The sequence below is a fragment of the Pteronotus mesoamericanus genome, unplaced genomic scaffold (genome assembly GCF_021234165.1).
Source record: "Pteronotus mesoamericanus isolate MK-2021 breed Mesoamerican mustached bat unplaced genomic scaffold, CSHL_Meso_final contig_121, whole genome shotgun sequence".
Lineage (NCBI taxonomy): Eukaryota > Metazoa > Chordata > Mammalia > Chiroptera > Mormoopidae > Pteronotus > Pteronotus mesoamericanus.
Genome location: NW_026555046.1, coordinates 2243932 through 2269148, shown reverse-complemented (window position 1 = coordinate 2269148; position 25217 = coordinate 2243932). Strand labels below are relative to the sequence as shown.

General features: G+C 54.6%; 1 protein-coding gene across 3 annotated transcripts; it reads right to left on the bottom strand.

Annotated features, from left to right (window-relative positions):
- Nucleotides 1-6962: 6962 nt before the first annotated feature.
- Nucleotides 6963-19100, bottom strand: ARID5A (AT-rich interaction domain 5A). Of its 3 annotated transcripts, XM_054585929.1 has the most exons (7): nt 19021-19100; nt 12015-12115; nt 10358-10496; nt 9965-10017; nt 9491-9588; nt 8999-9158; nt 6963-8611 (listed from the first exon to the last, which is right to left on the bottom strand). In XM_054585929.1, exons 1-7 carry the CDS (start codon nt 19022-19024, stop codon nt 7373-7375), a joined length of 1794 nt encoding a protein of 597 aa, XP_054441904.1. In that variant the 5' UTR covers nt 19025-19100; the 3' UTR covers nt 6963-7372. The 3 variants fall into 3 exon arrangements, with proteins under 3 accessions (XP_054441904.1, XP_054441923.1, XP_054441912.1); XM_054585948.1 differs by lacking the exon at nt 12015-12115 and having other exon boundaries at nt 19021-19087; XM_054585937.1 differs by lacking the exons at nt 9491-9588; nt 12015-12115; nt 19021-19100 and having other exon boundaries at nt 10358-10374.
- Nucleotides 19101-25217: the final 6117 nt, after the last annotated feature.

Genomic DNA, 25217 nt, shown 5'->3' with positions numbered 1-25217 from the left:
TCCCTTTCCAATCTATGTGTCATGTTTGATCGGAGGCATCTAGTCACATGCCTGCTCGGGACAGCAAGGAAGCTTGTGAATATGATTTTTTCTAGCTTGTACCTTGGGAAGATGGTTCATAATGTCAGAGAGGACCAAAGTGAAGGGGCCCAAATGAGTGTTGGGTGGCCATCAGCAGCAGACTCCCTACAGCATGCTCTGGGTGTTAATGATCATCTTCCCTCATTCCTCCTGTAGGTCAGTGGAAAGCTGCTTTCCTAGGGAGGACAGATCTCATATCTCTATTTTTCTTTCTCCCTCTCCCTCCCTCCCACTTAGATTCCAAATTCCACTGTGCTGATTTGACTTCCTCTTGCTTCCTGTACAAGCTTAAGCTTGACAAAGAAGCCTGCAAGGACTGCCTTATAAACTCCAGGCATTGTTTGCATACAAATGATGGCTAGGTTTTTCCTAGAGAAGACTAGGCAGGCCTCCTTCTCTGTCCCAGTTCTTGAATGTAGCAGAACTCAAACTGTATTTTCTGAAAATGTTGGAATGATTCAGATTCACTACCTAGCAAGGCTCCCTGCCCATATTACAAATTAGAGGCCTGACTTCCTGTCAGGACAGAGTTCTTCACCTACCAGTCAGATGGAAGCTCAGGGCACTGTGAGCTCCTTGCCCTCAGGGCTATTCCTAGGTAAAATCCTTGCATTGGCCATGGAGGGCTGTTATGTTGACCTGTTAGGCAGCTCAGCTTGGCGCAAGGCCCAGTGAGTCCTGCCAGTCATTGCCAACTTGGCAGGGCAGCAAGGCTCAGCCCAGCATCACTGACGTGACTGCTGCCTAGGACTGGCTGGGGCCCTGGACATTCACCATGAAGGACACCTAGATGGCTGATGGTGTTCTAGTCGCAAGTAGCGGGCGTTGTGTCTGGCTGGCTTATACTCAAAGAGGAATTCATATGGAGGATTCTGGGAATGCTTCAGACTCCAAGGAAGATTTGGGGTGCCCCAGGACACTCAGGCCCTCCCTGGAGCGTAACCATGACCCTGACTCAGCTCCACGAGTCCACTCAGTGCCTGGCCCTGGCAGGAAAACAGGTTGTGCTGCACCTTTCTGGAGATAGCCATGGGCTGTCTATGGCAACCACACAAATGTCCACCGTCAAAAGTAGTGTTCAATCATCACGGCCCTCAGGTATCTGTGTGCAAAGGGGAGCATGTCTAGGAGTCTACAACAAGACAAATGCAAATTCACACACAGCCAGGCAGGAACTGAAACTGGTTAAGGACTTCAACACTTGGAATCCTACAGCCAGCAGCCCCTACTGGAAACAGGCAGGAGACATGTCATAGGGTGGCAGTCTTGGGGGCTGGGTTGCAATGGTGGGCACTTGACACTGAGGCTGGACTGAGTGCCATTCCACAGTCTCATTTGTCAAGAACAAATTTGGAAGTTACTTGGAAGGCTGCTCTCATGACCCTCTTTTCCCCCAATAGGGCAAAGGATGTCCTTTGTAAGGACACCAGTCATACGGGGTTGCGGCCCACACTTACGACCTCATTTAACCTTAATTACCTCCTTAAAGACCCTAATTCCAAATATAGTCACATTGGGAAAGGGGATAATTTCGTTCCTAGCAGATGTCAGTGGCCAGAGCTGGTCATGGCTCCCAGCAGCAAGGCCAGAAGGCTGGGAAAGTAGGGAGCAGAATTGTTAAGAATGGCTTACACCACTCATGTTCCATTAATCTTGGGATGATGCTGTGGACCCAGCTAGAATCCTGTTAACAAGGACAGAGGGGAATTTGGAATGATTCTTTTAATTTATCATCTATTGATTTCCCCCATATGCAAGGCCACAGGCCCCATCTCTAAAGCATTGCAGTTATTCTACAAGTGAGACTGCAGTTGTTCCACTCCCACTCTACCCTTGGTGTTGATCACAGATTATCCCTATCCACACAGCCCATGAGAAAAGATCTTTTTTGGTGGTGGTGGTAGTGGTTGGGAGGAGGGCAGTCTGCCTGGATTTCTCCCAAGAAGTTCTCTTCCTGATCGCTACACAGGCATTCAACTCATGGGTAAGTGACGTTCCACCCAAGCTTCTAGGATTGGGCGCTCTGGCCAGGTTCCGCTCCCCTATAACCCTTCCTCAGTGGGAGGGAAACTAGGCAGCTCTGCACAGGCCCTGCGGCTGAGGTGCGTCAGGGAGGCGAGGACCTGAATTAGCCCATCATCAGGTGGTCACCAGCTAGTCATCGTGCATATACAGAGCAGGAGATGGCAACCCTGGCAGGTAAGCATGCTCCCGGCCCAGGGCCTTAGCAGACATTGTCGATCAATTCCACCACTTTCACACTGACTTGGCCCAAAGTTGCAGAAAACATGATCAGTCAGAGTTGGTACCTGGGTGAAGCTGACTTCCCACTCTTGACCCAGACACAGACAGAACTCAACAGTCAGAGTTAGTCTGAGTCAGAGCCAGACAGGACAGCAACAGGCGTCACACACATTGGAATTTCAGAAGCCCTGAGGCGAAGGGCAGGGGGCACACTGGCCTTGCAGGACTGCAGGCAAAGCTGATGATGTACAGTTGTCCAGGACTCCAGTTTGCCAAGCACCCTCACTAATGCCCATAGCTCTTGCGGTGGAAATTACTTCTATGTCATAGCCGAATACATGGAGGCCAGGGAAGTTCTTTGCATGATGTCACCATGTGGTCCACTTAGCCGACCCGCTTCCTCTGAGGTACAGGCTGGTTCCTCGGGAACAGAGGTGAGACAGGACAGGAGATCAGATTCTCCTGATGGCTCATTCTGAAGCTGAGGCCTGGGAGGGAAGCAGTGGGAGGGGAGTGGACGGCAGCCGTGTGGTGTGCTGGCAGAGGCAGGACAGGCTGGGGGCTTTATTTGCAGCATTTGCTGATTCTCTGGGGGGTATGAGTGCTCTTGCTTTGGCCCAGTTCAAGCTACCAGCTTGAACACCTCTGGGCACCACTGACTGTGGGGTTGGAAAAGATGAGCCATCAGGACTCATCTCCAGGTCAGGAAAGCAGTGCCCAGAAGGGAGCACCTGGTTGTCTGCTCCCCGTGCAGCAGTGACCTGCACAGGCTCTCTGCCTGGGTGGCCTGTGAACTCCCCCTACCAGGTGCCCCTAACCCACGGCCCGCGGGCCACATGTAGCTCAGGATAGCTATGAATGCAGCCCAACACAAAATCGTAAATGTATTTAGAACCTTTTTTTTTTTTTTTTTTTTTTTGCTCATCAGCTTTCATTAGTGTTTGTGTATTTAATGTACGGCCCAAGGCAAATCTTCCAGTGTGGCCCAGAGACACCAAAAGGTTGGATACCTCTGAGTTTAAGCCCATGGGGAGTTGGTCTCAGGGCCTGTGCTCTGGCTTGCAGCTCATTGATCTTTCCTCTGCAGCCTGCAGCTCCCTCCAGTGACACAGTGGGCAGGTGGGAGGAATCTTGAGAACCTGCAACAGTCAGGAGCCACCGGGGAGGAGTGGAAGTGGGAGGCACTCACCCCTTTAAGACCTCTACCCAAGAACCCCGTCCCTCCCTGGTGGCTACCACTTGCTGTGGGCAGGTGATGTTGGCTTTGCAGGAGTGGTCAGGGGCCCAGGGGAGCTGGGGAGCTAGGAATATCCTCTGGAGACCAGAGGTGTGTTCAGGGGGCAGGTCACCTACTCCTCTCCAGACACCAAACCTTATCTGTGTCTCATTCTGGGTCACAGTGCAGAGCCTGGAAGTGACTGCATTCATTTCACAGATTTGCAGAAGTGACCCAGAGGACGGGCAGAAGCTCCTGGGATGCCACAGGAGCCAGGCGGGATGAAAACCCGCACTCCATGCACTGTCCAGCCCACCACCTCCTGGCCCTGCTGGCCCTTAAACCAGGGGACACTGCTTGGGCAAGCTGGCAGTTACCCAAGTCTGCCCTGCCTCCATGTCTGGAAGCCCACACTGAATTTTCCAGCAGCGACATCTTTGGAGTCATTTGTTTAGGAAACTGGCCATGGCTCCTCCCTGACACCAAAGAACAAGGCTACACCCTAATGCCTGAGCAGCCCAGGACTTGGGAGCCGAGTCCCTCAGGGTTGGGGACAAATGGGGCTGAGAGGATTGTAGCAGATCATCCGGTACACCCTGTCCAAGGGGTAGCAGCCATTACTCACCTCCAGACAGTGTGGTTCCCACATGGCCAGAAATTCTAGTTTTTAAAGAGAAGCCCAATATCCAAATTTTTGTGTGAGGTCTTTTGATTTTTAAGTGCTGGCAACATTACAAAAGCATTTTTTAAAAATCATGTGGGTCAAATTGAACACATCTTCAGGCCACTGTCTACAGACTCTGGTCTTGAGCCTAAATCCTTCCTGAGCCACAGAACTCTCTTGCTTACCTGTGAGGGTCCCAGACACCCCTTCCCCTCCCTCCCACCTCTAGCCTCAGCTGTGCCCACCGAGACCCCTCCAGGCCACCCTGGGGGCTGAGCCATTCACTGTGTCCAGACCCTGTGGCTTCCACTCTGAAGATCATGCCCTGAGACTAGATCCCTTGCCTCGATCATCACTGCTGTCAACCATGGACCTTCAGGTTCCTCTTTCCCGATTCTTGCAGACAACTGTCTTATTTGTGCTCATCTCAAGGCTTCCCACATCTCGACGCCTTTGTCCTTGACCTCCTCTCCTTCACTGACATCCTCTCCCACCCACCCCTACAAGCCACCTGCCTGGGTCCCTCACTCCCTCTCCTCCTCACCTCCCCTCAGCCAGCTTCAACCCCATGGCCCACTACTGCCACTTCTGCACCGCCTCAGTGCCCAGTCCCTCTCTTGCTTTCTGGACTCTCCCAGCACAGCTCCCACTCACATGAGTTCAGCTCTCTCCCCCCAGCTTCACACCCAAGGTGGCAAGGACAATGTCTCACCGCTCACTGCCAGTATCACCACAGCTCGTGCCACTAACTTTAAGTTGAACTGGTGTTTCCCAAAAACCCAGGACACTGCCCAGTGCAACCTGCTTCCTCTCTCCAGGTCTCTAGTTCCCCTTCACCGCTCCCTCAACCTCCGACCTCTGGTCCCCACCTGCTGGAGGAGTTCATGACTCTCCCCCCCTGAGCCCACATATGCTGTCTCTGTGTGTTGCTGTGAGTGGGTTCCCTGTCCCCGACCCCAGCACCTAGTCCCACCCAAAAGCTCAGGGCTCTTGTTAAGCCAAGACCAGAACCCTCCTCTGCTCTGAGACCCGGAAGTCTCTATACATACAGCCTCAGTCCCCTGTCAGCCCTGTTCCCCCTCACTCTCAGCTCAGGCCAGCTTGGTGCCTGAAGTTCCAGATCACAGAGCTGTTTTCCCATTTGTAAATGAGGACCATCTCTTCCGAGGGAACGGTGAGGAGAAAATTGTGCTAAGCTGGTACAGCAGAGCTGCAGGGCACAGCGCACAGCGCACAGAAGCATGTCCACAAGGAAGCATGTCCACATTAAGCTCTGGGCGTTTGCTGACACCCGAGCAAAGGCCACAGCACCATGCCAAGGGACCCGCTCGGGAAGCAGTTGCCCCAAACCAACAGGTGTAGTCCCAAGAACAGACTCCAGAGGGCGCCACCACCACAGTTCTGAGTGGCCTGTGCCTAAGTCATGCCACCAGGTACACCTGGCCAGGGGAGGCTACTGGAGCTTTGCAGATGAAGGGGACTCGCACACTTCCAACCCAGGGGAGTTGACCCAGCGCCCTTCATCAGCCACTGAGACTAAAGAGGCTTGGAGAGGTGGGCAGTACGTGGGTGCGTGCGGGAGCTGGAGCTCAGGACCGGAGGCCAAGCAGCTGCTCACAGCTGCTTGGATGGGCATCGGGCAGCTCCTAAGTGGAAGGGGATGGATAATTAAACACCCGCCCTGAAGAGACTGATCTGGTTCCCAACAGCGATTACCATCACCCTCCAGCTTCCCCATCGCTGGCCGCAGCTTGGAGGGCAGTTGCCTCACCTGTGCCCGTTTCAGCTTCTTGAGTTGAAGGCTGGACAGGATGGCCTTCAGCCCTGGCAGCCCACCCCTGGTGCCAGACACCGTGAGTGCACCCTGGTCTGGGTTCTGTCACACTCGGTGATGGTCTTGTTTCTGGCCTTGTTAACTAAGGGGTGGTCACACTGACCACCTCTCCCACGGCCTGAGGTTGCAAGCACTCCAGAGGGTGAGTTCCAGTGATGCTGTCAAAGGCCACCCTTTAACAAACCTGAGGCTAGAAGTCAGAGGCCTGCCACCTTGGTGTCCAACTGCCCAATAGCGTCCTTGTCTACCCAGGAACATGTGTGCAGCTCGCAGGCGGCTGCCAGCTCCTGAGGGCAGGCAGCCTGGGGAGGAGAGTGATGCTTTTGAAAAGGGCCCTCCCTCCTTCCTTCCCACTGAGACAGGGGCCCTTGCTGCCCCGCAGAGCCCATAGGATGGAGGGCATGGGCTGCGGGGTATGAGCAAGCACACCTGAAAGAGTGCGGATGTCCAAGCCAAGCTCCTGGCCCCTTTGCTCCACTTCCCCCACAGGTGCCTCCAGTGGGAACCTCTTGGCCCACCTGTGGGTGGCAAACAAGTGGGGGTGGATGGGTAAGAGCTCAGGGAAGATCCAACAGAAAGGCCTTGTAAGTCTGCGCCACCCTCAGGGCAGACCTGCTGGAACCTCAGCCGCCAGGAAGATTCACAGCTGCAGGCTGCACTGCCCTGCCTGAGGCCTGTGGCTTAGATACCAGAGCTGGAGTCACCCCTCTGCTCTGCCACTTACCTGCTGGGATAACCTGGGCAAGTCACTGCCCTCTCTGAGTCTCAGACCCTATGTGCGATGGGGGAGGTAACAAGCAGTTGCCCCGAAGTTCCGATAGGAAGGTAGATGGAAGGCACAGGACCAGTGTCACAGCCTGCTGAAGTTGGAGCAGGAGGCTGTCCCACTGGCAGCCCCACCCACAAACATGTCCCTGCCTCACCAGCCCTCGGGAAGATCACACCACGTACACCTCAGGGCAAGTGGACTCACGCTGGCATTTTATTGGCTTTTCTGTGGGCACTTGGATGTCTCAAGCAGCTATCGGGCTTCTCAGCCCCTCACCCCATTACTGGCCTCTGCTCTGGGGGCCCCAGCTCGGAGATGCCAGCCCTGCACTGTCTTCTCACAAGGCCTTCCTACAGCTGGATCCCCAGCCCCCAGGCTCAGGCTGCTACTGTGAGACAAACCCAGTTTTCCCACTGCCTCCCTTGGCGTCAGGCTGCCGGACCAAGGGCCCATTCCTGCATTGGGCACAGACAAGCTCTCTTGCAGAACAGGCTTCCAGCGCAGGGTCCCCTGGCAGTGCCTTTTGGGCTGTGACATATTCTTCACAGAATAGCAGGCTCCGACCTATAGCTTGGTGTTAAGGTGGAAAGAGAAGTGGGGTGCTGCGTAGGTTGCGGCAGGCGGTATGTGCCACGCAGCAGATGAGGCCGGGCAGAGTCTGTGGCGGAGGGCACTGTCGAAAGATGCTGGGGGAAAGTGCATAAGGCCAGTGGCCATGGGCGAGGGGGCTGTTGTGGCGAGGAAGTGAGCTGGGAAGGCTGGGATGACCAGGGGGCTGAAGGGGAGCGTGGCCTGGCCTTTTAAAGGGTCTGGGGTGCTGGTGAAGTTCAGTGGGCAGCGCAGCATGGTGCCCCTGTAGGCCTCCGGGAGGGCAGGCCCCAGGGCCGGGCCCAGCAAGCAGGAGACAGCCAAGCCCGGCCCCATGGACTTGACCCCACACTCTTTGGCATCCATTTCCTTGAGAAAGGGAGACACTGCCCGCAGTTTTTTGCTACCAGGGGCAAAGCCCTCTTCCTCCCGGCTGCGCTTGCTGAGGCCTGGGCTGCCAGGGAAAGTGGGGAGGGGCACAGGGCTCTCAGTAGGAACCTTGGCCATGGGGGACACCCAGCAGGCTTTGGGCTTGGGGTAAAGGTTGCCTTTTCTGGAGCCACCTTTGTGGAATGCAGAGGGACGGTTGATATCCCCACCCCACACCAGTGGCGGCTCTTTGACTGGCAGCCCCTCCTCTTTGCCAGGAGGCCCCAAGAGCACCCCATCTTTGAGATGGGGAAAGAAGTCCCGGGGGTGCTGGCTGATAGGCTTCAGCACCTTCGTGGGATAGGCATGAAAACAGCCAGTGAAGAAGGGGGCTGGTGGGTGGGGGCCCTCCTGAGCCTCCTCCCTGAGGCTGCCACCAGGGGCCTGTGATCCTTCCTGAGGGGCCAGCCGGTGCCTGTGGTTCTCAGGTGGCCCTCCTGGGCTCCGAGGACTCTCTGGGGGGCGAGCAGCTGGGGACACCTGGGGCTCCCCATTAGGGCTGCTTGCTCCGTGGCGACAGCTCTCCTCCTGGCACTGCAAGGCTTCTGCCTGGCTCACCTGAGCCAGGAGCTTCTTTTTGGCCAGTGGTGACATGATACCATGTGTCCCTTTGCAGTAAAAGCTGGACAGGAGCCTCTTGTAGGCCTCAGGGCAGCCGCTGGCACCAACGAAGGGTAGAGAAGACCTGGGAGCTGGGCCTGGCTGATCAGTGCTGTCCTTGGGGTGCTCTTGGCTGGGGGGCCTCACCAGATCGGCTGCATCTATCTTGGTCTTTCCTGGAATCATCTAGAACAAGGAAGGGCCAGGCCTCAGAGCTGCGTGCCAGCCATCCATCCTGACCTGGGGAAGTGGTGACACAGGGCCCCAGGGGGTACCTAGTGTCCTCTGCTAGCCTTTCCAGTGCCTTTGTACAACATTTTCAAAAGGAGTCCTGTCCTCTGAGGGACACAGCCTGGTGTCGGGGCACAGGGCCTGGAGAATGGAGTGCAGACCGGAGTTCAGATCCCACATGGGCCCTGAAATAGTGAACAACTGGAACCAGCAGATTCTGGGTGTTCTGGGCAGGGAGCTCTGTGGCCATGCCATAGTGAGGACAGGTGGGGGCAGCTGCAAGAGGCCGGGGACAGGAAGGCCCAGGCTCAGCTGGTGGCCCTGGCTGGGCTCGGAGCTCACCTGGCCCACTGGCTTCTCCTCCTTGGCCTTCTTCGGCCTTTCCGTGGCCCCATCATCCCCTCGAGGCTCCTTAGCCATTTTGTATTGCTTCCTGGGCTTGGAGGGAGGCAGCGGCTTGTCATCCTCCCCCTTCAGGTGCCGCACGTATGGAAGGACAAGCCTGAGGAGGGAATGAATGGCAAGTCCACCAGGAGGCCAGGACCAGCAGGCACATCCATCGCTCCCATCTCCAGCCCACTCCTCTTGTTCCTCCCCCCAACTACGCACACTCCTGTGGACAGGGCCTGTAGCCAGGGCCACGCTCTTTCTCACCCTGTCCCGGAGGCCTGCAGCGTGGCTGTCCTGCCAGTGCTCTGGCCGCGAAGAGCAGTAGAACACACGCCCCGCGCCCTGCGGCTCATCCTGCCCCACCCTGTATACAACTGTATACAGTCCTGCACCGCACCCCTGGGAGGGCAGGGCCCAGCCGTCCTGTACCCGCCCCAGCCGCACCTCTCGTAGTGGCGGCGCGTGCACGTGGCCGCACTGGTGCTGCCTGGGCTGCCCCCCAGCTCGTCATACACATTCTTCCAGAGACGGCGGCCAGTCACCTGCAAGGGCACCACATGAGGCAGGGTGCCCACCGGCAGTGGGGCCAGGTTTGGCAGGGGGCGCTGGCCAGCACCTGACCCCCTACCGTAGCCACTGCGCTGCTGGCCCCAGCAGCCTTCCGAGCTCAGGGAAGGTAGAACAGATGGAAAGAAAGGAAAACTTGCTATGAGCGGCAAAGGACCAGGGCAGGCAAGCCCCTTCCCTCCCCTCTGCGTGCAGGAAAGCTGGGGAGGGGTAGGATTTGGCACCGTGCCTCCTCCTGTCTGGAGGCAAAGGCAGCTCTGTGGGGCTCACCCTCTTCCCAGCTCCCCTTGGGTGCAGCTGGGATATGTGGAGAGCAGCAGCAGGGTGAGGACTCAGAGGCGCCTTCCTTACCATCTCATAGGCCCCCAGCTTCTCCACTGCCTTGTAGATCTTCCACAGGTTAACTGGAGAAAAGAGAGGGCAGGGACAGTCAGTCTCTGCCAGAGGAGGGACAGCCAGCAGCCCATTCCCGTGGCCCTGTCAGGCAAGCACAGAACCAGGGCCACTGCAAAGGACTGCAGGCCGGGCGGGGCCTGTGCACCTGCAGCCCAATGGCCAGTGAGGATAGAAATCCAGCTCTGCCCTTTGCCAGTCCAGTACCTGGAAGGGAGTGTTCTTTCTATATGCAGCCGCCGAGGGCTTGCAGTGTGGAGGTCACCCAGAGTGGAGCTGCATGCCCCAGCGGCCTGCCTGGGTGGGGTCTCCTACAGGGCCCCTCTCCCCACCTGCACCCCAGACACGTACTCTGCTTGAAGCCGAGATGGGGCAGCCTCTCGATGGGCGTGTGTCGCTCCTTCATGAACTTGTAGAGGCTGACCAGGAAGGCCTGCTCCTCCTCTCGCTCCTGCTCCTCCTCACGCTCCCTGCCTGCCTCAGGGGAGTCCTGGGGAAAGAACAGGAGACACTGGGGTCAGCCCCAGTTGGTGGGTGGCTGGGGACAGGTGGAACCACTGGCTGTTGGGGAGGAATGTGGTGTGCGTTCCCCAACCCCAGGCTCCCACAGGAGGGAGCAGGCCCCCAGCACCCAGCCTATTGCTCTGATCTGGAGTGACTGCCCTGGTGTCAGAAAGATGCTGTTGTCAAGACACTGGTGCCCAGGACCGCAGGTCAGAGTCCACAGAGGCCTGACTCCCGAGGAGGCCATAGGAGCAGCCTCCCACCTTCTCCAGGCCCCTCCCCAGGCACAGATCACTTCCTTATTCTGCTCTAGATTTGTTACATCTGCATCTCAGGTCTTCTACCAGGCTGTGAGCTCTTGGTGGCAGTCTTGGTGTCCCCAGACCTCTAAATGGCCCGTGTGGTCAAAGCTGAAGGAACAAAGGTGCTTGGTGCTTTCTGGTGCTGAGGCGCTGCTGAGCTAGGCCTGTGCCCACCCAGCCTCCGCCGTGGTGGCCTTCCTCTCTGACCTGCCAGTCTGTGTGCTGAACTCAGGGAGGTGGAGCCTCGGCCTGGGTTGCTGGTACACTTCTTTCAGGTGTACAGAACTTCTGGGTTCTGCCCCCCGAGGTGCAGTTTCTGCTGATGCTGTTCATCTGGCTAGCAGCTCAGGGCAGAGGGGGAAGGTTAGGCTGGGGCTGAGGGCTCAGGGAATAGACAGCTCCCAGGTCATGGGTGACAGTCCCTGAATACCCGAAGAACGTGGCCATGCAGGCCTAGAACAGTGCAGAGCCGTGCGTTCCCCAATATCCTATCAAGTGCTGTTTCAGTGTTTTTGACTTATCCAAGACCTCTGATAGTAAACACGCAGGCTCATGTGTTACCTTTGAAATCGTAACAAACTGGAGACCAAGGTGCTCGGCTGGTGTCACCCCCGAAGGAAGGCACTCATTACTGCTCTTCATGTGTATCTGGGCTTCTGTTCCTCTTCTCTGAGCTAGGCAGGCCGTTAGGAACTGTGGCCCCTTGTGACTACTTTTCTACATAAATTAGGATTTTGACTCCAGACTCTGCCACCAAAGCAAAAGGCCAAAATGGACGGGGCTGAGGCTGGCTGCTGTGCAGCGTCACCACGGCTGGCCGCTCCTCAGCCTGAACTCATCGAACTGAACAGCATCACTGATGTCGCCAAGTGACTTTCATGCCCATTATAAGTTTGGATGGATGGATGGATTGATGTAAATGTAGTTTTACATCATATAATAGTGCTTTTATCTGTCATCTGATCAGGGTTCCCAGTAATCTTTGTTTGATAAAGGGTTCTGCTGTGAAAAAGGAGTCTGCCAACCCCGCCCTGGTGAGGGCGAGCCCTCCTGCCTGCCCAGCTCCCACACCCCCCAGTGCAGGGCCCAGGACCGCAGGCTGGGCCCCTCTCCTGGCTCTGTAGGACTGGGAGCTCCCTCCTGAGAGCTTGGGGGTCTCCAAGTTCATCTGGAAAGGACCCCCAGGGAATTGCCTAACTCACCTCCAGCTGGATTGGGCTCTGGCTCCTGCTCTGCTCACCACCGGGTTGAGGGGACACAGGTGGGTCTAAGGGGTCACCCCCCTCTGACTGTTTCCTTTTCCCTTTGACAGGAAGAAGAGGGAGAAAAGGAGAGAGAGAGGACACGTGAGATGCAGGTAGGGAGAAAGAGGTGGTGAGGAGAGGCTCCCTGGGGTGAGGTGCCAGATCTGGATGGGCCAGACAGGGGGAGCGTCCTCTCCTTCTCGGCCCTTGCGCGTGGTCCAATAAAAGTGCATGTGGATGCCCGCTGGTGGGCAAACCCTTTGCTCTCCCGTGTTCACCCCCTACCAGGCCCACCCATGCCACACCTACCTCTTGTCCTCCCTCTGTCCCAGCATTTCCTCACATCTCTGAAAGAAACCCTAAACCGGCTGGGGGTCAAGTCAGAGGAGGCTGGGGTTGGGACCACGGCGCTTGGGGAAATCTGTTTCCAAAATCCACCCCACACTCAGGCAGGAAGCTTTCACAGCACCTCAGCTGAACTGGGAAAGAGACTGAGTCGGCCACGTTTGTGGGAACCCAAAGCACCACAGGGGTGCTTGAACTGTACATCCTCCAAGAATGACCCAGAAAAGAGTAACTTCCTGTTTGTGACACACCGGACCTGTCCCTGAGCATCTGCAGAGTCCTCACCACCCCCTGCTTCGTCACCTGCAAGGGTCCTGGTGACCCTTCAGGTCCCACCTAACAAGTTGCTTCCTCTGTGTGACCCTTCCCAGCCCCCAGCCAAGCACAGCATTCCTGCTTCTGTCTGGTGTCACTCCTTACCACCATCCTGATTGCTTGTCGCTTGTCAGCAAGGTAAGGTGAATGCAGGGAAGAGCCAAGGACCTTTCACTGTCAAAACACCACCATGGACACTGCCTTGGACCACGCTGGCAGGAGATCCGAGAGACCAGAAAACTATGTCTTTTGACAACCTTTCCTTTCTCTTTTTCCTTTCCTTGTTTCTTTCTGTTAATCTAGTATGAACTGCTCTATCTATAGTGCTGGTTTGCTCCAGCTCAGGAAATCCTTACTGCTGGGAACCTGTGAGGTTACCTCTCCATCCCAGACAGAGGAATCTCCTTGAGAACAACAGACCCACACCAACACGGCCCATGAGGCCAGCAGCACCCCGAGGCACCTGCTGTTAAGCTTTGGCCACCGGATACTGTCCTCTTTGGTAGCTGTTCACGGATGCGCTGCTATGCCTGCCATTATTCACGCTGCATGGGTCCTGGGCTCTGTGTCCCTGGCTCTCTCATTTAGTCCCAAAAGGGATCGCATTTTGAAGAGGGGAAAACTGAAGCCAGAGAGGTTAAGTTCTTTTTCCCCTGAGGGCCCAGAATTCAAAACAAGGTCTGGCCCCCAGTCCAGTGACCTGGCCTTGCCACCACTGTGGCTGCTGTGGCTGCCAACACTTGCAAAGCCTTGAGGAAGGGTCTCAATAATCCTGGGAGAAACCAGTCCTAACACTTGTCAAGAGAGAAAGTGACACGGCCATCCTCTCAGGCTGGTTTCTGACCACCAGAGACAAGGCCAATCTCCAGAAACAACTGGCGGCTAGCAATGACCCCCCCTGCCTGGTGCGTTTCCTTGGGCGAGTCTGTGCCTCAGTCTTCCCTTCTGTAAATCAGGAGAGAAAGTCCTGGAGTCCTCTGCTAACTGCCTGGGAATTCCTGGTCTTCTGGGCCATGGAAGCAGCTGCTGCCACCAACTTTTCTCCTTTCCCTTCCTGCCCTCTCTGCTCTGCATTCACGTCCTCTCTCCCTTCTTTCCTGCTGGCTCAGATCCTCGGCATCAAAAGACTCTCTCCATCTGTTCCTGTGACTTGAGCCTCTCACTGGAGCCCTCCTGCAGATTGGCTATGTGACCCTGGCAAGTCGCTGCACTTGGGCCTCAGAGAAACAGGCGGCTGGAACAGGGCCCTGTAGAGCCACCTGGGCAGCATTCTAAAGACACTGATGCCGGTCTCCCCACCCCAACCTGAATTTGATTGAAGGTCCTGCTGGGGGGCATCCAAGTTGAAAGGTCCCCAGGGGATTCCAGAGGGCAGCCAGTCTGAGAGCCACTGGGCCAGCGGATCTCTAGTCCCTTAGGCTGGGGTTCCAGAGTTGGTGAGCTCTGTCTGGACCACACTCAGGAAAGATATCCTGGAGTCAGGCTCTCTGGTTACCTGGAAAGGAGGTCACCAATCTGAGCTGTTTAACCCCAGGCGGCAAAGGGATTAGAGCACTTGCTGAGAGCCACAAAGGGGCAAACTCTCTTTACTTCTGTGTCCAGCGGAGTCCCCACATGAACTCAGCTTCCACTGTCTCCCAACAAGGGCCAGTTGCTCTTCCTGTCCTGGCTGGGCCTTCTGGCCCCACGGCCACAGGCTTAGATGATGGAGGGGAGAGCCCAGGGTGCCCTCAGACCTGGCCTGGCTGCCCTGATCCCCTCCTTCGCCAGTCATTTATAGATCAGGGTTCTAGAAAATCTGCATTTGGAAAAAGGGCTCTGCTATGAAAAATAAGTTTGAACTCCCCTGCTACAGGTGATGGGCAAGCTCTCCCGCCTGCCCAGCTTCCAGTTGTCACACTTCCCATGCAGGGCCATCCCAGACCTCCAGCCACATCCAGGCTGCAAAGGCGGGAGAAACCACCTGCCCTGAGTGACTGCCCTGCTTTGAACACCAAGCCTCAAATGCCGTACTGTGACAGAGGCAGATTCAACCCCAACGATCTCTGCTCTCCAAAGGAATGGCATTCAGACATTGCTTTTTCCATCCTGGAAGCAGTAATGACAATAATCGTGACGGCTGTTTCATGGTTTACTTTGAATACATCTGGAGTCTATATGGTATGAGATAAGGACCTAACCATATTCTTCTCCCCACTGGTTAGGTGGTCCCAGTATTGACTGAGTGACCCTCTCCCCCAATGATTTGAAATGCTGCTTTCCCCAAGATCGAAAGGCTTCTATGGAGGGCATCTGGGACGGGTTTGGGCTTTCCGTTTTGTTCCATTCACTGTGGAATGCAGGGACCCACGCACACTGTTGTCATTTTTGAGGCTTTGTAAAACAACTTACTATTCAGAAGGCATGTCCTTGTCATTACTCCTCTGTTTAAAAAATGCCATCTAAACTTTAGGAAAATTTTGTCACATTCCCTTCAAAAGAGGAAACCATTAGGGTTTTTATTGAATTGTTTTTAAATCTAGAAATTACTTTGAGGAGAAATAACACATTTCTGTATTTCATCTTCCCTTTCAGGACATGTCTCTGTTGATTTAGGTCTCCCCTCGTGGTCCTCACACGGTCCTTCTTAAGGCCCTGTCCCATTCCTTTTAGGCTTATTCCTCATGAAGCAAGATAATAGTGTGAGAAAAGCCTTGACAACCGAGGGTAGGAATTGGCCCCACAGAAATCGGCTCCACACCTTCCTCACATCCCCTCACATCATGGTTGGGAAGGAGACAAGGGGAGGCTGGTGGCTGGGCCAGGTGAATCCTGGCCCTTGTGGCCCAGTCCCTCAGGGGGCAGTGAGCGGAGGTGGCAGTTGCTGGGCAGGGGACTGCTCAAGACCCTTCCTGTGCCAGGAATCTCTGATTTCTGTTTAACTTATAGCATGTGTTGAAGTCAAACTATGTCCCAGAACCTAAAGCCACAGTCATGAAGAAGTCAGTTTCAGCCCCTAACTCCAAAAGAGGGCGCTCCCTGACACCTATGTGTCCTGCAGCCATTCCCTCCTCCCCTTTCCACGCTCTATAACTCCACCAGCTCCAGTCAGTGCCCTGACCGGCCTTGGACTCGGCATTCTCACACATGGCCTCAGTGAATAGTCTCAGCCACCCAGTGGACGTTATTACCCCATTTTTATAGACACAATACCTAATATTCAGAATGGCTCATTAACTTGCCTGAGGTCGCACAGCTTACTGGTGGCACAGGTGGGACTCAGAACTAGAGCAGTTGGACTGACCCCAAGGTCTACAGGTTGTTATTATTATTTTTTTAAATGGGAGGAGGGAGACCCAATTCCTTATCTGTGTTTGGGGTTGCAAACTTGCTTGAATTCCTGGAGCAGATCAGCAGCCTCCTATCACATCACTACCATTCATGTGTTAACAAGAGCCTGCTGAAATCAGATTAGGGGGCAGAGGGGAGATGGGGAGGGCACTCGGACATCATATAGGTACAACTTTATCAAGCCAGTCACGGCTTCTGTGCCTTGCTGTCCCCACCTATAAAGTGTGCTAGACTCTATGGGGCCCAAGGTGCTGAGCAGAACAAAGTGAGAAATGAAGCTTCCCCCACAAACCACAGTCAAGTGTGTGTGAGCATGCGAGTGTGAGTGTGCCATGGGAGTGTATCTGTGTGAGAGTGTATATGACTGTGCAGTGTGTATACATGTGCGACTGTGCAACTGTGTGGGTATTGAATGAGTGTGCATGTGTGCATGAGTGTTAGGGTGTGTGCACATGCAGACCCCTCTGTGAGGTCTGAAGCCCCACTGTCCTGCTCACTCGCCTTGTGTCCCACTGCCCAGAGCAGTGTACGGCAGGAGCAGGGCTCCATGAACATCAGCCCCACAGACCAGCATGAGCCACGTGACCTCAGACACTCCTGATGCCCAGAATGGGCTTGGGCTGTGACTAGCTCAAGGCCATACAGTCAGTCAGTGACTCAGTGCTGGCCCAGCACCACGCCACACCACTTCTCCCCTCTCCCTCCTCTCCTCTCTTCCCCCTGCCCCGGCCCAGTGCAATTCACCCTTGGTGTGAGGGGAAGTGACACTTCCTTTCATGAAAAGTCACTTACTAGGAGCACTGTGTCAATTTTAACAATAATGGTAACAGCAGCCTCAACAACAACCAGCAGACATGGCCCCACCCCCTCGCCTGAGGTGCTTGGCTAAAGTTTCTCTTAGCTTCAGCTGGAGCCCAAACAAAGGCGGCCTTTGAAGCAGCCAGTCCACTCTGGCCCAGGAGCTGGCTGCCTGGCGGAGTCCTGGTGTGGCACTGCTCCAGTGGGCCGTTTCTGGAGGGCTGTTATCCAGCCAGACAGCTGGACATGGGACCCTGAAGGCTCAGGGCACAGCTTCTGCCACAGCCTTGCCTCAGTGTCTCAGCTGGGAGTAGGGGGATGGGGTCTACCAGCTGCTGGGTTCAGGATGGCAACCTGGAGGTAGTATAGAAAGGTAGGGGGATCAGGTACCAAATGTGAGGCTGCCAACGCACAGGCCTCAGTAGGACTTGGGTCCCTCTTAGCAGCTCTGGCACGTCCTAAAAAATCCTATTCTAGGATGCGGCTGCATGCTTACGCCCCTCCCCTCCGAATCTGGGTGACACTTGAGGATAACAGTTGCAGCTCCGCCCCTGACCTGTTTCCTGTGCCCCCAAGAACTATGTTCCTTCTTCCCAATTGCACTTGGAGAAACCACATGCAGGGGTTTGTCCAAGACGTGCCCAACACTAAAAGTACAGCTTGACCCCTTCAGGGGCATTCCTCTGCCTCTGTGCCTTCCACTCCCCTCCCAGAGCCCCGAGGGTGGCTCTCCGGGTACGCTCGCGGTGCAGGAACTAGGAGGGAGCCATAGGCCAGTTTCCCACCGGGACAGAGAAGGCGAGGGCGGATTCTCTGAGGCCTGTCCTCCCTCACGGTGGGACTTGGGTGGTCTTAGGGCCTCAGTTGCTCAGACAGTAAATGAAAGGAGGGGCCAACTCTTTGAGTCACTCCAAGTTCCCAGCATAGACGGTCCCCGCGCTCGGATGGACTGTGGAACTCAACTTCGGGCCGACCCTCTAGACGCCATCTCCCATCCCTCCCCTGCAGGCGCAGAGACACCTAAGCCCCCAACGGTGGTGCTCAGGTGGGGCAAGAAATGCTGGCTATTCTCCTTTTGTCCGGGAGACTTTCCTCCTTGGCTAACGACCCCAGGAAGGGACGCTGGGGCAGCAGCTCCGGACCCGCACCCCGAGCCCTTGGGGGTCTGCAGGAATGGGGAATACAGGAGGTACCCGTGGACGCTGCGGAGGAACCCCATCCTCCTCTGGAGACACGAGGGGCCGAAAACGCAAGAGAGAACCGGAGAGCAGAGGGCGGCGACCCCCTTGCTGCCGCCGGGCCGAGGAGGGTGGGCAGAAGACACAGGGGAGACCGGAAAGAAAAGGGAAAAAGCGAGAGGAAAGAGAAAGGGTGGGCGAGACGCTGTGAGCGGGGAGGACCAGCGCGGCCACGGCGGAAAGAGGAACCAGCGATTCTTCAAAGTGCGCGGAGCAAGTTCTTCAAAACCCGCGCAGCGTCACTTTCAGGAAACGGCGGGCGCGGTGGGGAGCGCGCCCCGGACCCGAGCTTCTTACCGGCGGCGCGGCCGGTTCTGAGAACGGCGGCGCAGACTGGAGCAAGAAGGGGGCGGCCTGGGCAGGCAGAGGCGGGGGGGGGGGGGGGCGGGGGCAGACAAGGATGAGGGGCAGATGGGGGTGGGGGACAGACGGGGAGGGATTGAGGAGGGCAGTTGGGGGGCGGGGACAAATGGGTGACCTGGAGCAGATAGGGGTGGGAGCAGATGGAGGCGGGGGGCAGGGAGACGGTCGCGGACAGCTGTCACAACAAATTAGCTGAGGCCAGCTCGAGATTGAAACCACAGCAGGAAGTGGGATGACAGAGCGTGCAGGACTCAGTACATCTCTGTCAGGAGACGGCGAGAAGAGTTTCGAGATAAACGTCCGGGAAGCCCCTGGCCGCCAGAACTTTTTGTCTTTCCTTTTTTGAAGAGCGCGCCCCGACACCTGGCCTCCCTCCCGAGCGGGTGGAGGCGCTGGCACCCCGGGCCGCCTTAGTCCCTGGGCCGGCTGAGACCCCGCTCCCCGCAGTGCGCCCCAGTACCGCTCCGCCCCCCGAAGTGGTGCCGACGGCCGCGAGGCCCGGAGAGACCCAGCGCCGCAGCCTCGCGCTCCCCGCGGGCCGCCAGCCCCTCACCCGCCAGCCTTGAGCAGCTTACCCATAGCCCGCCGAGGTTCCGAGGCGCGCCAAGCCCTCCGCACTCTCCACTTACAGACCCCGCGTTCCCGGCGCACTAGCCGCCTCGCAGACCCGCCCTCGCCCCGCCCGCGCCCCGCCCGCGCCCCACTCGGGCTCCGCCCCGCCCCCCCGAGCACTGCCCTGCCCCCGCCCCACTCCAGCTCCGATTGGTGGGTCCGAGTCTCCGCGCGGGCAGGGTCCGCCCCCTGAGCCTGGGGTACTCTGGGAGTTGTAGTGTGCTCTCCGCTCCCTAGGCTCTGGGCTCCTGAAATAGGCTCCTTCCTTTATGGGCTGAAGTAGGACATCCAGGAATCATTGCTGCCTTCTTCTCTATAGAGGCCTAACTATAGTCTTGGGGAAATCCTCCTTGCTTGCAGCAGGCCACTGGGAGTTGGGTGGAATGAACAAAGTGCTTCTGACTTTGGCTCTAACTAGATGGTGGGCATTTCCCCACTCCTAGCTTAACATTGAAGTAGAGGTGGCTGGTGTTAGCCAAACAAGGACCCCAGCACAAATTAGCAAGTCCTTGGCCAAAGTTCTGTGGGGTCCCAGAAATGCCTAGAACAGGAAGCCTGCCCTTGGTGGCCAACGTCCACATATATCATGAAGACAGAGAGTGGCAGCTACAAAGTAAGCAGTGCAAAGAGGGGCATGGACCCTGCTTGGAGTGGTAAGAGTGAGATTTAGGGTGGAGTCGGGGCTAGAGGAAATGCTGAGCCAGCTGAGGAAGGTTTCCACTGGAGTGAGGAGTAACTCAGCCAGCCAAGTACACCGGCCATGTGCCCGTCATAGAAAAGGAAACCGAGGCTCAGGTATGAGAGCCCAAGGTTTGGCAGCATCATTCACAACAGACAAAAGATGAAAGCAACCCAGTGTCCACCAATGGATGAATGGATACACTGGAGTACATGCATGAAATATTATGGAATATTACTCAGTCTTAAAAAGAAAAAAGTGAGGAAATTCTAATATACGCTACAATGTGGATGAACCTCAAAGACATTATGCTGAGTGACATAACCAGACACAAAGGACAAGTTCTGTATGATCTAACTTATAGAAAATATTAGAGTCAAAATCACAGGGAAAAACAGTAGCACGGTGGTTGCCAGGGGCTCGGAGGAAGGGGAATGGGGAGGTGGTGTTTAATAAGTATAAAGATTTAGTTTGGCCAGTTGAAAAAATTCTAGAGATGGATGGTGGTGATGATTGCACAACAATGTGAATGTTCTAATGTCACTGAACTGTACACTTCAAAATAGTTAAAATGGGCCCTGGCTGGGTAGTTCAGTTGGTTAGAGCATCATCCTAATGCTCCAAGGCTGCAGGTTCAATCCCTGGTCAGGGCACATAGAAGAACCAACCAATAAATGCATCAATAAGTGGAATAACAAATCAATGTTTCTTCCTCTCAGATTAATTTAAAAATGGTTAAAATGGTAAATTTTATGTTATATACTTTACCACAATTTGGGAAAAGAGCCTAAGGTCTCAGCATATGTCTAGCTAGGACTTGAACCCTGTTCCTAATGCATAGTAGGCACTCACAATATTTTTTTATTGATTAGTCCTATGCATTTCATGCCATCATTGTCTTAATTTTATAGGGTAAAACTGAGATTCTGCTAGGTTCATTAGCTCAAATAGCACTGCTGGTTAGGGGTGGAGCCTGAACTAAACGTCTTAACTAACTAAACTTTGGGGCTCCAGGACAGGTCTTATTAACCATTCCCATCAGCTCTCTCTTGGCAGGGCTGTTAACAGAATCAGGGACCATGGCCTGAGGAGGAGAGCCTAAACGGGGAGACCTGAGCTCTGGTGAAGAAGTATGGGTCAGTGAGGTGTCCACCTGGCTGCTGGAGCGGAGGCCTGCAATCCAGGAGGAAAGCGCAGACTAGAAATGCAGACAGATGATTAAGGAACCCTCATGTCCAGGCACCCACCAACTGTGTTTGCGCCTATTTTTGCCCAGCCATCATCCTAAACAAATGGACCTTGAAACCCTGAAAGTTGGTGATCTTGAAACCTTGGCCTTACCCTCTGGCCCTAGATGGAAGACCTCTCCAGGCTCAGCTCAGAGTGGATGACACTACAGCCTCCCTTCTCTACCTCATGGGTTTGGTTTGTAAGAGCCAGTGCATGTAGATTTTGTAACTTACATATAGTCGATGATGTTTACTACTTGCCCTAAACAGTTGATATAATGGTGATCATAATAGTGCACCCCACTTCCCAGTTTGCAAGCTATTCAGGGGGAGCTGAGACTGTGGTGGCAGACAATACAATGCAATGCCATCAGGAAGTTTAACAAACTTCTAGTCTCACTTCATCCATTCTATAAGGATTAAGTGCCTAAATTTGGGATGGAGACCTGGCTGCTGCCCTCAGCGTCAGAGTTTAAGCCAACCCCTCCCTCCTGAACTGGATATGGCCGTGATGAGGAACTCACTACCTTACAACACGGGATAGAGTTATTCTGTCATCTAGACAGCCGAATACACGCTTACACACAGTAGCTGTTGTGCAAAGCCTCAGCGCATCAACACCTGCCTGTGCCAACCTGGGAACAATATGATCTAAATTTAATTGCCTCCTGAGGAAACTTTGCAATGGAATGTAATTTACAACAGCCAATAAATCTTGCCTAGAAGCGACATTATCTTCCTTTGCTTCTCTAAAGGCATAAACACCTCCATTGCTTAAGCCACTATCTAACACACCTCCACCTCCTGCCCACAGCCAGCCTCCAGTCTCCAGACCCCAGCTTAAAATGGCCTGAGAACAGTTGCCTCACCCTTAATGTTGGGGTCTGTGTGTCTCATAAAAAAAAAAAAAAAAAAAAAAAGTCTTTTAAAAAATGCCACTAATAAACACATTCTTCCTGAAAAAATGTTAAATAAATCAGTGCTGACACCACTCCAAATTCAGTTCCCTCCCTGCCCCAAAGATAAGGACTATTATATGTATTTTTATAAATATATGTATCCATGGTGTAGAAAAATATAAAACTTTATGAGTATTTTAAAATAAATGATGTAATTCTAATTGTTCCATTCTGCAACATGCTTTTCTGCCCAACAGTATGTTTTGGAGACTTCTCCATGTCAGAACACAGATCTGCTTCTCATGAGACAGGATGCATTATTTGCTGCGGAGCTACCAAAACGTCTCTATTTAATTCCCTGTAGATGGTGCTTAACCTTTTTACAATTACATGAATCCTCTGAGAACATTCTGGACCTCCTCAGAATACTCTCAGGGCTGAGCAGCTCACAAAGTATTCCCAGAGATTGAGCTAAAAACTACCTTTTCCTAACTCCTGCTTCCAAATCCTAGAACCCCTTGCTGGCTCAGTTCTTAGAAGAAAACCTGGCCCCTGGGGTGGTTCTTATCCTGGGGCTCTCAGAGCTGGAGGGACCCTTCAAAATCTTCTTTCCACTGGGACTTATTTTAGAGAGGTGGCCACCGGGCCCAGAGATGTTAAGCTAGTTGCCTGAGGTCACGCAGCAAAAGATTGTTGCGGCTTCATCTGGGACTCGGTGCACTCAGGAAACAACACACATTTTCTGTCCTGCCAGTTTTCTGCCCTGGGAAACTCTGTTCCCAGGCTCAGCTGTTGCAAAAGGCCCCCAGGGCTTTGTTTTCAAAGGAAAAATGAAGCGGGAAGTATTTTTAACCGCTGGCCCGCCTTGCTCCTGCCTCGCTCCCTCACGATAGCTGTCCAGGAAAGGCTGGCTTCACAGTGGCATTAGCAACTCATGGAAAACAACAAACGCCCAAAATAGAGATTGCCAGCTCAGGAATGGAAAAAATTGGCTCATGGCTTCAAATGCCTCTTTTAGAAAAAGCCAAGAATAGCTTTCGGCCTTTGGGGAACTGCTGGGGGTGAGAGAGTGAGGAGGCGTGGTGTTAGGGTAGGGATCCAGCCCAGATCGCCAAGGGCCCAACTCCCCGCCTAAAGAGCTGGCCCTGTTCCTCCATGAAACGTGAAAACTCGCTTCCCCAGCTTTGTCCACACTGGGCGCCAATCCACACCTGGCTGTCTGTTCCCTCCACCCTCCAGCCCCCTCAGCCCTGCCCTTCAGCTGAACGTGAAACAACTCCCTTTGATGGGCTGGGCAGAGTCTGGAAGCACCCCTCCCACAAAGGTCCCAGCAGGCTGGAAACCAAGATTCTGCATTTCCTGAGCCTGAATGCTGAAAGTCCAATTCCTCTGAGGGGATTGGGGGTGGTGAAAAGGAGAGAAAATTTGGGTTTTTATCCCTACTCAGACAGCCCAGCTGTGTAGTCTTGGGCAGTCACTTGACCTCTTGGAGCCTGAGGTCCCTCATCTGGAAAACAAGGGTAATGCTTCATTTATTCATTCATCCACTATCTGTTGTGGTTCTAGTATGTGCCAGCACTCAGCTAGACTCTGGGGACATAGCCATGATCAGACAAGGATCCAAAAGGTGTCCCTTTCCAACCTCACAGCCTGCAGAGAATCAGCCGTTGCTTCTTCAGACCAGGCCACGGCCTGGTGCTGGGAAGAGTGCAAATGCCTGGCCCAGTGTTTCCTCTATCAGATACTGAACCAGACATCTTATAGGATTATTAAATTTAATGTCACCCCAGCCCTATGGACACTATAGTATTGATCCCCATATTCCCGTTGAGGACATGGAGGAGCCAAGAGTAAGCGCTGGACAGTTTTGTAGACTCATCCACAAACAGGAATAAGGAAAGGCTATGTGCCTGCTGTGTCCCTTTAAGTCCTGGAGACCCTGATAAGTAAAGTCTGGTCTGTGTGTCACTTTGTGACACATCGTGGTAATTCTAGACTGGAGGTCAGTTCGAATGCTCCGGACAAAAAACTTTTTAAAAATTTGGAGTCTGCGTAGCGCTTTTACTTAAAAATCTTAACTACCCCTTCAACCCTGTCTTCTACGATCGTCTCCCATTACAGGTGAGTATGCATTTAGACTTAAGCGGCTTGTCTTGTGACCGCACCACAGCGGTTCTGGCTGAAGGGTTCGTTGTCACGTCAGGTTCCCAGGACCCCGCGTCCAACTCGCACCCGGGGAGGCGCGCTGGACTGGGCGGGAGTGGAACTGGGGAGAACTACTCCTCCCAGAATGCCGCAAGCCGCGCAGGGGGCGTGGGGGCGGGGCCGCTGGCGGCACTAGGCTGTCATTTCTTGGTATTCAAAAGAAAAAAAGAGAAAGAATCAAAGCCTTGAGCGTCACATCTAGGAATAGTCTCGGAGTCAGGCCAAGTCATTATAGACGATGAGTAATCCGGTTAAGTCATTTCTCTAAACACTATTCCCTGTAAGAAAATTAAAATATCAGCTTACATCAGAAGGGCAGAGGCGGCTCTGGCTGGAGCACAGCCAGGAGGGGCGCAATGCCAGGGCCCTGCCAGCCGGGCCGTGGGCTCCGGTGGTATAGGCAGCCAAGCCCCAGTTGACCTCGTTGTTAAGGGCTGCCTTCTCAATGTCCCTCACGGGGGCGGCCCTGCGATGAGAACGAGGGGGAGGGGACAAGGGGTCCCCTTTCTTCAGTTTTCTCCCTTTCTCCCGGATTCCAAAGTTCATATCTTGACAGCTGCAGTGCTGGTGTCAAAGCTCTGGGCACCCTCCTGGGGACACTTAGAGAGGGGAGGGGGGATCCAAACCTCCTGGGAAATGCTGATTTCCCTTTAGACTTGCAGGAAAGTTCTTGGGACAGGATGAGCACCAGCACAGCTTTTGGAGTCCTGAGGGCAGGATTACGATGAACTGGGGAGGTCAGGCTGATCTAAAAGCAGCTCTTACGCCCCCTCCAGGGCCAACAACATGAGTTGGGTGCCAGCTGTGAGCCAGACCCAGGTATCATGTCACCCTTGGTGGCCCTAACCTGGATCCTAGTCATATAAGGCTTCTGGGGCCCAGACACTGCCCACTGGCTTCCCATGCTAGTCCCCAAGGCAGCACAGAATGACTCCAGCTTACTCTTGCTGAACACTTGAGGCAGACCAGGCCCAGCTCTAAGCTCCTTGCACACATTCATTCTTGCAATGATCTAGGCACTTTTTAAATTCCCTTTTCACCAAAGGACAGGGATGAGCCACAGGGAGGCTCACAACTTCCCAGGAGGCTGTACTTACTTTCAGTCAGTCTGTGGGAACAGGACCCTCCCAGGCTCTGCAGCCAGGCCT

Bases quoted from the DNA above. Each gene is read 5' to 3' on its own strand.
- ARID5A (XM_054585929.1), bottom strand. The intron at 9,589-9,964 runs GTAAGGAAGGCG...GTGCCCTTGCAG, and splicing joins AGCTGGGGGCCTATGAGATG to GTGACTGGCCGCCGTCTCTG. The intron at 9,159-9,490 runs GTGCGGCTGGGG...TTCCCTCCTCAG, and splicing joins ACGCGCCGCCACTACGAGAG to GCTTGTCCTTCCATACGTGC.